At 50.3% G+C, this 16177-nt stretch overlaps 1 protein-coding gene across 3 annotated transcripts in view; it reads left to right on the top strand.

Moving 5' to 3' along the window:
• Positions 1-15863, top strand: part of KLHL26 (kelch like family member 26) — a 19232-nt gene extending 3369 nt beyond the window's left edge. Inside the window, exons 2-5 of one of the 3 annotated variants that reach the window (XM_015886106.2) lie at positions 50-189; positions 679-1115; positions 9750-9932; positions 12682-15863. In XM_015886106.2, coding sequence (XP_015741592.1) covers positions 1069-1115; positions 9750-9932; positions 12682-14263 — 1812 coding nt within the window. In that variant the 5' untranslated portion in view covers positions 50-189; positions 679-1068 and the 3' untranslated portion in view covers positions 14264-15863. The remainder of the gene's footprint in view (positions 1-49; positions 190-678; positions 1116-9749; positions 9933-12681) is intronic. The other 2 variants (XM_015886108.2, XM_015886107.2) reach the window with 2 other exon arrangements.
• The last annotated feature ends 314 nt before the right edge of the window (positions 15864-16177 follow it).

The following is a 16177-nucleotide window of genomic DNA, read 5'->3' as shown; positions in this document are numbered from 1 at the left end:
GATGCTGAGGCATGGGAAATCAAAGGGATTTACCCATGTTTGTTGGCAGAGCCAGCAGGATGAGTAATTTCCGGATTTCCACTGGCAATGGAATGCCCTCTCACCCATCCGCTGCCTCCAGATGCTCAATGGCTTGAGAAATTATATAGCCTATGCGGCCTGAACATGGAAAGGCAATGAGGGTGTCAGGTATGACAACAAAATGGCATCCTCTGCAGTGTGATGTTGAACCTACACAGTGCGGGCTTCACCTCAAAGCCTGGTCTGGGATGGCTGGGTGATGGTTGGGGATGGGTTGTTGTTATGGTTGGGTTTTTGTTTGCGGGTGGGTGGTTGTTGGGGTTGAATGGTTATGAAGGTTGGGTGGTTGTTGGGGTTGGGTTGTTGTTAAGGTTGGGTTGTTGTTGCTGTTGGGTTGTTGTTGGGGTTGTAAGGTTATTAAGGTTGGGTGCTTGTTGGGGTTGGGTAGTGGCTGGGGTTGGGTGGTTAATAAGGTTGGGTGGTTGTTAAGGTTGGGTGGTGGTTGGGGTTGGGTGATGACTACAGTTGGGTGGTTGTTCAGGTTGGATGGTTATAAAGGTTGGGTGGTTGTTGGGGTTGGGTGGTGTCTGTGGTTGGGTGATGACTGCAGTTGTTGTGTGGCTGTTGGGGTTCAGTGCCTGCCCTCTCTGTGTGCAGGTCAGCCCGCAGGACACGGGCCGTGTAACCACGCTGTCTCCAGGAATCATTTCACGCACAGAATCCCGACGTGAACCGCTCAGCACCGGGCTGTGTCTCACCGTGAGGGTGCGTGGGCCATTGTCACCAACCGGATGAGCTCAGCGCCATCCCCAACACCCCGCACCCAACGCCGCTCCGCTCTCCCGGTCTCTCCATCCCCCCGCAGCCCCGAGCCGGCCCCGCTCGCTCCCATCGTGTGTCCCCGCAGTTCCCGAGTCCGAATGACCCGGTCGGGGCGGTGCCAGTCCCGGTGTATCGGAGCAGCGCCCCGAGCTCCGCTCGTTGCTGCGCCTTTAACGCGGCGCCCGCCGCCTCCCAGCCCGGCCCGGCAGCGGCGGCGCAGCGAAGATGGCGGAGTCCGGAGGGGCCGAGTTCGGCGCGGAGCGGCCCAGCAGGTGAGCGGGGCCCGGAGCGGAGCGGGGCCGGGGCGGGGCTGCGGGGCTGCGGGGCCGGGAGCGGGGAGCGGCCGGGTGGGCCCGTGGGGCGGGCGGTGTCGGCGCTGCTCGGCGCGGTGTCGGGCTCCGGCCCCGCCGCGTTTCGTTCTCCCGTCGTTTTCCGCTTCGCTTTCGGTTCGTTCTCGGCCGGACGCCGCTCCGTGCTGATCACAGCGGGGCTCCGCCGGCGCCGTTTATCGCGCTCATGGCTGCGGGGCTCCGCGGTTCCGGTGCTGTCGTTGAGTTCGGCCCGGCCCGGCCTGCGGTGCTGCCACGCGGCCCGGTGGGCACAGCCGGGCTCGGGGCGGTGCGGGCACATGGCGCTGCGGGGTCAGCGCGGGGCTGGCGGTCACCGGTCGGTGTCACTGCGGAGCGGCCGCGGTTTGGGATGAACAGCCCGCAATGGGGCCGTGCTGCTCCCCGCGGGGTTCAACGTGTCCCTGTGTTTGTTTTTGTGGATCGTTTAAAACTAAACGGGTGTCAGTGTCCCGAATGGTAAGTGATGGATTCGGTGGGATACAGGGGGGTCAATGGGTGCACCGCCAGCCTCCATGCAGCAAGAGGAGGATTCAGGGTTTGTCAGACCCCAAAGTGCCTCCTCGGCAGCTCCTCCTGCCCTGAGCCGTTTCACTCACTAAATATCTGCTGTGTGAGGCCATTCCTCGCACATACCATTTCAATAGTGCCATTAAAACAGCACGGACAGAACTTCCATCTTTGGAGTTGTGACAGCTTAGCAGGGCTGTGCACCATGCGCTGCCCAGGGTGTCTGTGCTGGGAACCACTCAGCTCCGTGTGCTCAGAGCACAGCAGCAGGTTTGGGATGGTGATGGTGTGATGGCCATTGCTCTGAGCCCGCTTTACTTGGGCCATATGCAGGACAAGCACACGCTGACAGCACGTCTGTGTCCTCTGCAGCATTCTTATGTATTGCTTCATTGTTTTAACAGCACCCGGTTAGATTTCTCCTTATAAATGAAAACCCGAATCTTCTCTTTTGAAATAAACGTGCCTTTCTGTTTTATCTCCTTTCCCTGTTAATAGTTTCCTGAACTACAGTTGGTTTCGTGTTTTACTCCCAGCCCTCATTATCACATGGAAGGAGCTGCAGTGTTTCCTTGTAGCTCATGGGGATGCACTTTGGGTTCGTGGAGATACAGGGAAAACACCTTCCGGGTGCATGGAGGGGATGCCATCACGTAGGCCTTCAAGCAAGAGTTAATTGGTGCCCAGATGGGACAGGTTGTGCTTCTCCAGCCTGGGTTAATCCCATGAGCAAAGGAAGGCAGCCAGGCTGTACAAACACTCCTCAAAGCCCTCCCTTAATGCTGTGACACGCTGCCGAAAGTGATCCCACCTGTCAAAAGCAGAATGGATGGATGGGGGACCTGCAGGTCCCTCTTATCTGTGAGTACGCGTGTGTTGGTTCACATCAAGAGAATTCAGCCTCAACTCCCCTAACCCCGCTGGGCAGCAGGGCAGGGGGAGGTAACAACAAGGGCTGAGTCTGCCTCTGTGCTGCTGTGGCCTCACACAGCTTCAGTCTTCAACATTCTTTCCTCTTGCAGCCATATGAAGTTTTGCTTGCTTTACGTGTGCTGTTCTCTGCCACGTGGCAGCTGAAAAGCAGATGCAGTTGTTAGGTCTGGTAGATGGGGTGGAAATGTTTACGCTCTGGGTAAAATCACTGTTAAAAAATCACTGTAAAAAATCACTACTTGCTTTCTTGTTCAAGGTTGGGAGGCTTTGGAGCTGGAGGCTTTCTTTAGACCAGAAGAAAACCCCAATGATTCTATACAGGTTTTTCTCTTGCCCAGTACTGGCTGCGGTGTCTCTTCCAGTTCCTTATTTATATGGAAGCTGAATTCTGGACGTGCAGAGAAATGGGTGCAGATGAGGAAAGTTGGGGAAGGGCTGTTGAGCACTTCTGGCTGCCCTGGGTTGTGCTGTTGTGCCCAGGAAGGTGTTCGTGTGTTTGGGATGGGCCCACACCTGTAGGAAGGTTCAGGTAAGGAGGGGAGCAGCTGCAGGCAGCCGTGGTGGTGAGAAGCTGCTGGTGGAACTGAACTGGAATTGGTGTTTCTGTGCCAAGTGCTGGGGCAGCTGTTTGCATCTGCTGCAAGAAGTGCTTTCTCCAGCTTGGGATGGCTGGGGTTTCTAGCCCTGCCTGCTGTTCCATCACTTCACATTGCTGTTGCTCCAGACCCCTGGCTGCTCAGGGTGCTCAGGTGGAGGTGTGGGGTCCCTCCGTGCTGCTCCATCCCTTCGGGTGGCCCTGGTGGCTGTGCTGTGCGTCCCAGCACCACTAGGTGCCTCCCGGCCTTTGCTCAGCGGCTGCCACCGGCTGCGGGGGGTGTTGGTGCGGGAGGAACCCGCTGCAGCTCGGGGGGCTGAGCAGGGATGTGCTGCAGAAACCGCTGGTACCGCTGCGGTTTGCTTTCTTTCCAAGCCTGGCTTTGACCATAAGGTGGGAGAAACCGACTGCTGACAGCGCTGCCTTAAACAGCACTTGCTACCTTAAACATCACGTATTGGGAGCCGTGCACCACGGTCTTGGTCTTTTTCCTTCTTCTTTTTCCCTTGCCATTTGTCCCCAGCACAGCGTGTGCTGACCATCCCCTCACGTTGAAACCCCACGAGGTGGCACAGACTTTAATGTGTTCAGATATCTCGCCCTCCACTTTTTTTTTGCTCCACGCTCCAATGCACCATTTCACCAACCAGCTTTTGACAGACATCCAGTTTCATTAGCACTTGTAGCAGAAACCCAAATCCCACCTCTTTTGGCTTGCAAACAGCCTACGATGGAAGTCTGGGCAGAATATATCTGTGTGTGTGTGTGTGCTGGGCTCTGCCTGCACCCAGTTGGAAAGCAAACAAGAAGAGATGCAGAGATGTTGGGACTTCTCCTGATATGAAATAATAACGATAATAATGAGATAAAGAAGCTGAAAAGACCTTTGTCTTACAGTTGGGTTATGGGGGTTTCCTCGGCTCCAGCTTTGGGACATGTAGGATGAAGGATGCTGATGGAGAAGCAGTGAGTGGGTGGGGAGGACCAGATTCTGAACTGACAGCAGTGATTCCACATCGTTCTCCCTTTTCCAGACATTAACTTCTCTTTAACTTGGAGACTGGAGGTTTAAAAGACAAAAGGCTTTTCAAACCGCTGCTGAATTCTCTCTGCTCACTTTGAGACGTTTTACAGGAGGCCATTTTTGCCCACAAAGCATAAATGGTTCTAAAGCTTGAGCTCGTTTCTGATCTTCATTTGAGCACTCCAAATTGCATGTCCCTTCTAAATAGGGATGCTGGTCTCAGGTTTTCCACTTGTATTTATTGCTTCTGATGAAAAAGAAGGTGTCAGGAAAGGAAAATGAGTGGAGGCGGAGGAGGGAAATGGGAGGAATTAAGGGGAGGAGGTGGAAAAGAGAGCAAAGAAATTTTGCTCACATATCTTTCCAGAGATGATGGAACCATTGCCTTCACTCAGAGTTAAGGTTTAATTAGCTGCCGTGCTTATTGCTGTTGCATTTGCTAAGGACTCAATGGCAGGTGCTGTTCCTGGGGGTGCTGCTGGCAGACCTGCTTGCTGCTGTGCAATGGGTTACAAGGGCTGCAATCCTTACAGTGCAGCTCTGCTTGCACCCAAAGTCCGACTGTGGCACGGGAGGGGGGGATGCAAGGTGTTGAAAACTCCTCTTCAGCACTGGGGCATGTGATACGGAGCCGAAGGATGTGAAATTATATTGCAGTAACCATGGCTACCAGTGACTTATCCGAGGGAGTTTGACTTTTGTTTTGATTTCACGTGTCTTAATTGTAGTTTAAAAATCAGAACCTGAATGTGTTTTTCACTTAGGCGTGAAGCGAAGGGCATTAAATGATTTGCATTATTAAAGTATCTATAATGCTGCCTTTCAAAGGTTCTTAAGACGAGTCCTTAGCATTCTCATTGTATGTGCTAAATAAAGTCACTCTGCAGCTTCATGGTGGTTCTTTTGCTCTTGCCATAAAAAATTGTTACAGGCTTCAGTGCTTGGAAGGTGCCTGGCCGGCTGTTTTGCAATCCCAAGCCCTTTGTTTATGTGGCACTGTGTCCTTTATGTGAACACACACAAGCTGCTGCTTTTCCTCTGTCCTCTTTTGTACCCCAGCCATGCCCCACGGGGTCCTGCCTTCAGAGCTCGTGTTTACTGTAGAGGCTGGCTGCTGGAAGGTTGCCCTGCTTGGAAATCCTGCCAACCCCCTTGAGTTCCTCCTGCATGAAACATTACCGAGCACCACCTGCCCAGAGAGTGGGAAAACGTGGGTGGATATTAGCAAGGATGCTGAGCAGGGATGCAGAGCGATGCTGAGCCAGAACTATCCCTCCTTTCATGGAGAACCACATGATGAAGGAAGAGGAGCAGAAGGCCAGGCACTCGTGTAGCAAATGAAGTTTTTTTCCCCCCTTTGATTCAATGGCTGAAGTGTTTAATCCTGCCTGGTGTAGTTCTCTCTGTTTGTACTTGTGCAGGAGTTACAAACACGCTGAAATATGAACTCATGCTTTGTAAGCCTTTAATTCCAGCTTTGATGTTTTTAATCATCGGTACAGATTTGGTTTAACAAAAAAAAAATAATTAAAAAAAAAATAGTGAAATGATTCATTAGCTTGAAATGCATCTTGGATTATGCTCAGTGCTGTGCAGAGCAGAGGAGGCAGAGCAGGGCCAGCTGTCCTGAGAGCAGAGCGCGGGTGAGACCGAGGTCAGTGCGGCGGGTGGAACGTCACCATCATTGCTCCATCATTGCTCTGGGGCAGTTCCTGGGGCTGTTCTTGGAGGCCCTAAAACATCCCAGCCCATCAGCTTTGGAGGTCCTGTGGGCATCCAGCACCGTGTTCTGATGCTTCCTCACTGCATGTTTTGGGTCTGAAATCAAGCAGTCCTTGTGTCAGGATGTCCAAGTGTCAGGATGTGGGGCAGTGTGCTTGGGGCAAGAATGAGCGCGTGGCCACGCTCCTGCAATAGGTGCAGCAGCAGGAGGAGCATTTCTGGACTTGTTTGCCTTCTCTGCCTGCCTGCAGTCTGCCTGGAGCCGCTCCCTTAACCCTCACTTTCACCTTTTCCCCATGCGTGTGGGTTGGCGTTGGTTGTCCCCAAGCTGTGGTCACGGATCTGTGCTGAGCTCTGTCCTGCAGTGACTGGAGAGGATTGAAAGCAATCTGGCTTCAGAGCAGCAGCTTGGAGACAAATCCTCTATCCCATTACTTGTCCCTGCAGTCCCTTTTTGACAGCTGGCTGTCTGTGATGTTAGTGGTCTTGGATAGGGCTGCCCAAGGCAAGTAGTCCATCTTTTCAATGTCTGTATTGAAGTCCAGCTCACAGTGAACAAACAAACCTGTATCGCCTCCATTTGTGCTATGGATGCAACTATATTCACATAAAGATGCCTCTCACTGCTTCAGCTATTCCTCTATGGAAACTGGGGTTTCTGTCCTCATAAAGTCACCTTTGTATTGTTGTATTCACATTAAAGACCCCAATCATGTCACTGTTGTCAGACAGCTGTGCAGCCCATGGTGATGCTGCTTGGTGTGGCTGATGCTCCCTTTTTACATCTCCCAGAGCAGGAATGCAGCGGGGTGCAGCCGTGCCCATCTGGCACTGCCTGGCCCCACACAGGAGCTCTGCAAAGCTCTGCCACCTTCCTGAGAGCAAAGATGGATAAATGAAGAAAATTCCAGAAGCTTGAGAGTCCTGCCTGCACTGTAAGGGCAGGGAGAAGGAGCAGAATAAACACTTTTCTCCCTATTGTGCAATGAATGGCTTTTATCTCGGAGGCATGTTCTGAACTGCTGAGAAGTAGATGCAGCTCTGCTGAAGTTTGTCTGCAAGGCTGCTTCTTCTGTAACAAATTGTTCAGCAACAAATCCACGGCATATTCAGACCTTGCTTTAGATAGAGACAGCCTCACAAAGGCACTTTCAGATGTTCAAGGCCTCCTTTTGTGCTGGTTTAACTCTGTCGTCCCACTGTTGCTTTGCTCTCCATCTCCAGCAAGCAGAGCAGAGCTGGGTGGTGATGTGGGGCTGTGCCTGGGGGGTGATGGCTTCTGCTGCAGGCCCCTTCCTACCACCCATGCTGCAAACACCTCTGCTGTTTTCTCACCTATCTTCCTTTCTCTTTCTTTCTTCTTTATCGTAAGTTTCCTCCTGATTCCTTGTGATTTTTCAGTTCTATCTTCCTTCCAGCGTTTCTATTAAAATGTCTCTATCAGAGTGAATGAAGCTGGGTGTTATCAGTGCTTCTCTTGCTGTTGGGTTTTGGTTTGTTTCACCTCTTTTACCTGGAAGATTATCTTGTTGCTGGGTCCTTTTGTTCCATGCTTGTAAATGGACCCATATGGGGAGCTTTCCTGGGGTAGCTGCTCACAATTACTGCTGAAATGAACTGCAGCACATACAAAGTCCTTTCTTCTGGTACAGAAATCTTCTCTGAGTTTATTCTCTGGTTATTAGCAGTGGCTGTGGAAGTTAGTTGAGAAAAAAATCAAAGGGAGGGCTGTCTGCTCAGGTGCTGTTTGGAGAGGCACCCACACGGGGAGGGCTGTGCCATTTAGCAGCCATCTATGGGTAAGTCAACACCAGCACAGGGAAAAGGAGCCATTAAAATTAGTCTGACTGAAGGAAATTGCTGTGGGAAGAATCCTGCAGGAGATGGAGCTGACGGGAGCTGCACTGAGCGGTGGGGCTGCCATCCCTGCAGTGTGCTTTACCTGTGCAGTTGGGGCTGGCTCAGTGAGTGGCAGTGTGCAGGACAAGGCTGTTCCCTTACTTGCACGTGATGTTTCCTCCTCTCTGCTCCAGCAGATTGCTCTGAAGAGAGGAGTAAAATGAGTTTGATGCGATGAATATTCATGTAGTCGCTCCCTCCAATCGCTTTCCTCCTTCGCCATGGGAAGAGTGGGAGCGCGGAGATGTTTCTTGGCTCTCAAAGTCATGGATAAGGGTCTTGTCAGCAACTGCCTTTCTGCTAATCCTTTTTATTAGAGGAAGGATGTTGTAGCTGGACGCTGTTCTCTGTACTAAGACTGTTTTCATGCTCTGACTCGAAGGGATTTCAGGGGAAGCACAGCTGAGTGGTGTCAGCCATCCCAATAAGAACCCTTATGAATTTCGAGGTGCAGTTTTGAAGCAGACTGCTAAAATGTGATCGCTGCCTCCCACGGCATCCCAAGGCACTGCAGAGCTGCACTGGCTCTCCCAGTGCTCTGATGGACATGACATATTTCCCTGTTCTCTAAAGCTTGCAGGAAGTTGCAGTCTGATAGTGAGGCACGTTGTGAGTCCTGCCTATTGTTCCTTATTGTTTCAGGATTGTTTACATCTCTTATCTTGTTGTCCCATCTCCTAAGCGCTCCTCTAACCTCACCTACTTGTTTGGTCCCCTGTGTGTGGCTTCTGTTGCTGTAGTGGTGGTGGTGAACTCCTTGGGTTGGCTGTTAGCAGGTGGTATGGATTTGGGGACACGCAATGCTGTTTTCCACATCTGTTGTCATCTATTTGTGATCTTTTTATGTCACCCTTCCATAAAACATCCCTTGAAAATGCAGAGCCCGAATAGCAGATGACTTCTGAAAAGCTAAGATCCATCCTGAATACTGACCGACTCTTGTGTGTTTTCTTCCCAGAAGAATTCAGAGAACATGGGGTGTTGATCCAGAAAACTAGTTCAGAGTTGGATGAAGTTTGTAAGTCAGCCTAAGATTTCTCCTCCTGTTGGTGTGAGTGCAGCTGTGCGGGACAAACTGCCCCGTGTTGGCTCAAGGAACCTGCAGCAGAACTCTGGTTGCCTTTGGAGGAGCACGGAGTATCTCGGCATCATTTCCACTTGTGCAGGAATGCTGCTGCTGTTCACCTCCAAATGCAGTGTTCTCACTGACAAGTGCATTCGAGGCCAAGTGAATCTAAGAATGATGCTCCGCGCACCGAGGAACATGTGTGAGAGGCATTGGGAAAACCGAGGAAATATTTACACTGGGAGGGGACTGTTTACAGTGCAGTTCAAACAGTTGACGTTATTTAGAGCAGCCAGTGCTGTGCAATATTCTGCTTTTGCTCTTCTCAGGAGGGTCAGGCATGAGGAAAGGATCAAACAGGGCGAGCAGGGCTGTCCTTGGCCGGTACGGAATATCTAACAGCTGCACTTAGGTTAGGTGGTGAGAAGAATGAGCAACTGTGAGTCAGTCTTGTGGTTGAAGTCAAGGTCAGGGTGGACTCTGGGGTAGCAGCGCTGTGTGGACACCACTGTTCATGGAGATGTTGGCCCCTCTTGCTGATGTCTGGATGGTCCCCAAAGCCCACATGTGCTGCGGCGTGACAGGTTGTCAGTAACACACGAGTACAACTTAACATTTTGGATGTCTCTTTTGTGCTGGGATAAGGGAATACAACCGAGGTACTGATGTCATGATGGTCTGTGTGGCTGTCGAGCTGGGAATTTGCTTTCGAACTGCTTCGTGTTACAGTCTCTCCCCCAGCATGCTTTGTAGGTATACCACATATTGTTTTAATTTAAAACCAGCCTGTCTCTCTTGTTCTGTTTTTAGCATGGCTGACAAGAACAGCACCCTGAAATGCACGTTCTCTGCTCCTGGCCACAGCACCACTCTACTGCAGGGACTGGCCTCGCTCCGAGCTCAGGCTCAGCTGCTTGATGTCATCCTCACTATAAATAATGAAGTGTTTCAGGTTCATAAAGTTGTCTTGGCTGCCTGCAGTGACTATTTCAGGTGAGAATCTGATAGGGAAGCAGGCACTGTTACCTCTCCCCTTGGTTTCTGTTTCCCCATCCTCTCCTACCCCAACCTCCCCACCGTGCCCCAACATCACTCCCCCGCACAGCCCTTTGGAGGTATGGTTTGCACCACAGATGTCAGTGGGATTCCCTGAAGGTGTGTGGAGGTCTGGGGTCTGCCCCTCTGCGTTCTGATGAGGTTGTTCTGCCGCAGCCACTGGGCTGAGACCCATCTCAAGGGCAGGTCTTGAAGCCACCTCGAGGAGGATGAGGTGTTTTGTTCCCCAGCCCATTGGGAACAATTGTCCCTTTCTGTGTTTGTAGGAAGCCAAAGCATGGAGATGAGCTTCCTCTGCCGAATTAAGGCATGGTGAACCAATAGAAGAGCGGGGAGTTCAGTCTAAAGTGAAAAATTGAGTTCATCCATCTTGCCTCTAGTAAAGTCTTGTACAACAGTTCTGTGACTTGGGGTTCTCTCTCTCCATTCAGCAGTCCCTTGACATGTAGGTTCCTTCCTGACCTGAGCAGGTGACCAGGAGCAAGGGATGTAGGCGTATCTCTTGGGTATCCCATTTCTTCAGCTGCTCCGATGGTGCCCATCTTACAGACCCTCACGTTTTCCAGGCTGTTCCCTTCTCTCTCCCTTCTGACTCCCCTCGGTAACATAAACCTTCCAAGCTTATCGCTCTCCCTAACAGGCATGCAATTAATGATGGAGCTGATCTTCCACCAAATGCTAATGGCACTATTTGTATTCATAAATGCTGTATGCGGTGCCACTGCTAGTGTGTTTTCCCTGTTGAAATGTAATTGCTGAGTAGGTTTCTTGCTATAAGTTCTGTGGCATTAAGTAAGGTTGTCCTGGGGAACAATGGCAGAACAATCTAGCTTTTGAAAATACTCTTTATGCAGAAGAGGGGAGGGAAAAGAGTGAAATTTAGGCATTGATATCATCAGCATTTTAAAACCATAACACTTTTTTCAAGGAATGGCATTTTATTTGATGGTTTGTCTTCATCATGGCAACAGTAATGCTTTTCTTTGCTTGCGCACATCCAGCTCTGTATAGCTAATGCATGAGCACACACATGTCTGCATCTCCTCTGGGGCAGGGGATCAGGCAGCATGCTGTTTGGTGACATGGGATATGAGGGGGATTTTAGCAGATCGCTCTCATCTGCTGTATGGACAAATAATTGCGAACAGCGTTCCTGGTCACTCGGTTACAGAAAGCTGATTTGATGTGCAGATATTTCCTTATTTAGGTCATTTAGCTTTCTGTAGGTTTGTGCTGGACGGCAGCAGTTCTTCTAGCCTGGTTTGGACAGGAAACTTGGAACTCCTGTCTTTTGACAGCGTTCCCAAGGTATTTCTTTATTCCTGTGTTGATGCTAAAGAGGAAGGTCTGTTCAGCATTTTCTCCGAGTAATTTGTATCTTAAAGTCGTTGCAGCTCTGACACTGTTGCCTTCACGGTGAATTTACCTTTCAGACGTGGAAAAGTAGGTTATCAAAGGTGAAAAAAAATGGCCTCAAATGTGCAGGCAGTTTGAATGGTCTTTGGTGTGACAGCCTTTGTGGGCTTGCTGTGATGTTTGTACAACGATTCCGGGTGGTGAAACTGCATGTCACTGTTCTTCAGCAACCTGGTTTGACTTTGCCTTCCGCGGAATCGCTCTGCTGCTGCTCGTTGAACGCTACACACAGCGCAAACCTTTGCCCCCAAGCCACCAATATGTAACAAAAACTGCTGAAACGTAATGTAAACCTATTAAAAAAAATAACGTGCAGCTCTGTCCCCATCACGCCTGCAGGCCCCGTGCCTGGGAAAGGCAGCCCTGCTTTAGAGCAGCGGTTTACGAGATGCCTGCGCGCAGTGCTTGGCGTGGTATGTGCTTCCTGTGGAATTTAGAAGCCTCCCAAGGAGGTGATCGAGGGCCTAATCTCAGCATGGCCTGGTCAACTGATGTGCTTGCAGCTGTGCTGTAAGAAAATCGTTGTGTTTTTTTTCCCCCTCTTTTTTAATTGCCTTCCAGCCCCCTGCTGTTGTACTGCAACATAACAGAGGTTTTCTGAAGTGGTCACAAGTCCTATTTTCTTAAGGCATTGGGAAGGAGCCTTGGAGAAGAGGTTCTGTTGTGATTACCAAAGCCTTCTGTAAATTGTACTTGCAATGGCAATGCTAAAACCATTGGATATCTCACCTCCAGTGCAATGGGCTTTGCATGAAGGCCCCGCTCAGGCCCACTTAGAGGCTCACTGACTTCTTAGCATGGATGTCTCCCCAAAGTATATTCTTTTTTACACTCACACATCCTGCATAGCTGAAAATTAGGTAGTTAGAGTTACAGATGCCAACCCATGCTGCTGCAGATCCCGTTGTTGCCTTTGGCTGCTGAATATCAAGGATCCTTTGGTCCAGCATGCGACACTCCCTGCTCTGATAGCTCTGAGCACTTCCTGGCTCTTTGTCCTGGGAACCATTCCTACCATGCTGCCAGTGAAGCAGCACTGACAAACCTAACGGTGGTAGCTGAACGTGACTTTGCAGTACGTTGTTTATGCAAGCTGTATATAAGTAACTGCATATTCTGTTTTCTCCTGGCTTTTAGAGGTTTAGCCTTGATTGATTTTCCCCCTTCATCCTTCCTAAGAGGTTCAGTATGTTTGAAAAAATGAGAAGTTACACATCATTTACACGCAATTAAAGAGGGGGAAATTTTTGTTTGTGTTCTTGACCTCCAGGGCGATGTTCACAGGCGGGATGAGAGAAGCCAGCCAAGATGTGATCGAACTGAAAGGCGTATCTGCAAAAGGACTGAAACACATAATAGACTTCGCTTACAGTGCTGAAGTGACTCTTGATCTTGACTGTATTCAGGATGTGTTGGGAGCTGCTGTCTTCCTCCAGATGGTGCCTGTCGTGGAGCTCTGCGAGGAATTCCTGAAGTCTGCCATGAGCGTAGAAACGTGTCTCAATATCGGGCAGATGGCCACCACCTTTAGCCTCGCCTCCTTAAAGGAATCCGTCGATGCATTCACCTTTAGGCATTTCCTCCAGATCTCCGAGGAGGAGGATTTCCTCCACCTGCCTCTGGAGCGCCTCGTTTTCTTCCTGCAGAGCAATAAGCTGCAAAGCTGCAGTGAGATCGACCTGTTCCGTGCCGCCGTCCGTTGGCTGCAGTATGACCCCACTCGCCGTGCCAGCGCCAGCCAGGTGCTCTGCCACATCCGCTTCCCCCTCATGAAGTCCTCCGAGCTGGTGGACAACGTGCAGACCTTTGACATCATGGTGGAGGACGTCCTGTGCCGGCAGTACTTGCTGGAGGCCTTCAATTACCAGATCCTGCCTTTCCGCCAGCACGAGATGCAGTCCCCTCGCACCACCATCCGCTCCGATGTTCTGTCCCTCATCACCTTCGGTGGCACTCCCTACACCGACAACGACCGCACGGTCAGCTGCAAGGTGTACTGCCTGCCTGATGCCAGCGGGCGCCAGTTCAAGGAGCTGACAGAGATGGAGGTGGGCAGCAGCCATTCCTGCGTGGCCGTGCTTGACAACTTTGTCTACATCGTAGGCGGACAACACTTGCAGTACCGGAGCGGTGAAGGAGCGGTTGATATTTGCTACCGTTACGATCCTCACTTGAACCAGTGGCTGCGAATCCAGGCCATGCAGGAGAGCAGGATTCAGTTCCAGCTGAACGTCCTGCATGGCATGGTGTATGCCACGGGTGGGAGGAACCGCTCGGGGAGCTTGGCTTCTGTTGAGAAGTATTGCCCCAAAGATAACGAGTGGACTTACGTGTGCTCCCTGAAGCGCAGGACGTGGGGGCACGCCGGAGCCACGGTGGGAGGCAAGTTGTACATATCAGGTGGGTATGGGATTTCAGTGGAAGATAAAAAAGCCCTGCACTGCTACGACCCCGCCGTGGATCAGTGGGAGTTTAAAACCCCGATGAACGAACCCAGAGTCCTGCATGCCATGGTCAGTGCAAACAATAGGATTTATGCTCTGGGAGGCCGCATGGACCACGTTGACCGTTGTTTTGATGTTTTGGCTGTGGAATATTATGTGCCTGAAACAGACCAATGGACAACAGTGAGCCCAATGCGTGCAGGTCAGTCGGAAGCCGGCTGTTGTTTGCTAGAAAAAAAGATTTATATCGTAGGGGGGTACAATTGGCATCTGAACAACGTCACAAGCATCGTGCAGGTGTATAACACAGAAACTGACGAATGGGAAAGGGACCTGCATTTTCCAGAATCTTTTGCTGGGATAGCGTGTGCTCCTGTGATATTGCCACAGACGACGACCCAGAGATAACTCAGCGCTGCTGTGTTGGCCATGAGATCCCCTCGTGTTGCATGTTGTTGGGACAGCGTGTTGTTTTCCTTGTTTGCAAACGGTATCGTGCATTTTCTGGGTGAGGGAAGGAAAAAAATAGCTTGTGTTCCCTCCTCCGTGAAGTCCCTCCTCTTCTTTTACGTAGTGTTCTGGCAAGCGCGCTTCATCAGAAGCACTTGTCAGCTAGTTAGACTTAGCAGATGTTACAGCTGGAAAAAGCTTTTCTCTTTTTTTCTTTATCTGAACAGTGTGTGTGTGGGGTGGGGGGTGGGGAGGTGCATTTTGCTAACTTTCCATATTTTTAACAATACAACACGTTGCAAACATCGACAGCTCAGGAGTAACTAAGTACTGTGGTATGTTTAAAAAGAGTTCAGGTGTGATTTTTACCAATAGCTCCCCAAATCATTGTGTGTCAATTTGTTGTTTGGTACAAAAGAAATACCAAAACCTGTATAACACACTGACCTCCAGAAGCAATAAAGGGACAGCAGAGCTGGAAGAGCTCAGGTGCTTGGGCTGTGAAAGCAGATTCTTGCTTTTCAGAGGTGACTTGCTTTGCTTTCCCCCCTCCAAGAAGGGGAATGCTTACCCTGCACACCTCTGGCCTCTGTTGGTTTTTCACTGTTTGGATTACACTGCAATTCCAGATCCCCCCTCACCCCCTCCAGACATCAGCATGATATTCTTGTCCAAAAATTCTCTCCCATAATTGGGGCATCCACGGTTCACAACACTAAAGCCATGTTGATAACTTGATTACACATAAACGAGCACGATTTTTTATGACTGCCAACAATTTGTTTGGCTTCACTGGCAATAAGAGCTCAGCAGCTGCTATCAGGGCTGACCCAGTAAAGGCTGAAGCAGCACCCGGGGGCTATGCAGGACCTGTCTGCACACAGCACCGCAGCCTGTTCTGCACAGGGAGGTGGGTGCTGCTCGCTCACCTGCTGGAGGGTTTCCTCTCTTGTCTTGTAAATAAGATACTGAGTCTCACGACAAGATGGAAGCCCAAGCAGGACGGCCTTTGTTGCTGGTGGGTATTTTAAATTAGGAGATTGGTTTTAAGGTGGCTCTGGTATTTTTGTAAGATCTGTGTTTGCTGCACAGAATTCTGTTATTTCTTGAACCGTCCTTTCCTCTAAGCCATTTTCCCCCCCCTTCTAATTAATTAGACTGATAAATGAAGTTAAAGCTGCTTCTTTTATCAGGCATTCTGTTTCAAGGGCTTTGTTTTGTACCTGTGCAAGTTTGGTTTTGATGTACGCAGCCTTCTTTTCAGAGAAACTGTTGCATTCTGCTGGTGAAATAAAGGCCGTGCTGTAACCCTTAGAGACAACGAACGCTGTCTGTTTGGCTGATGAATCACTCATCAGGGCTGTGTCAAGCATGAACTCCATACCTCAGATTCACTTAAAGGTATTTCTGATGATTAAAGCACCTTGAAGAATGTTCTGCTGCGAGGGCACGTGCTCCTCAGTTCACTTCTGCGTTTGAAATGTTAGTTGCAATGATGCACAGTTTGGTTAGTTTCTTTCTGTCTGCTGGTTTGCCAATAATAAAGTGATGGAAAGTGCTTGTTGGTGTTCGGTGTGCTGAAGTCAAGTGAGCAAGCTCTGCTCTTCTCACTCTTACACAGCCAGTTTACTCCAATCTCTGTTCACTTGGCCTGGCAGATGAGCTAGAAACACGAAGAACAGCCTTGGCAGACAGCGAGCAAGTTTTCAAAGGGTGAAATGTATCTCAGTGCAAGCTTTACTGCTACAAGCCAATGCTTTTTTATCTTTAATGTTTGCATTTGGTTATGCAAAGGCTACTTTCTTTGGTTAGTGATCAACTCTGATCACTAAGTGATCAACTCTCCTGGTACCACCACTGCCATCCATGGGC

Source organism: Coturnix japonica, chromosome 28 (genome assembly GCF_001577835.2).
Source record: "Coturnix japonica isolate 7356 chromosome 28, Coturnix japonica 2.1, whole genome shotgun sequence".
Lineage (NCBI taxonomy): Eukaryota > Metazoa > Chordata > Aves > Galliformes > Phasianidae > Coturnix > Coturnix japonica.
This window is presented reverse-complemented; position numbering and strand designations above follow the sequence as displayed.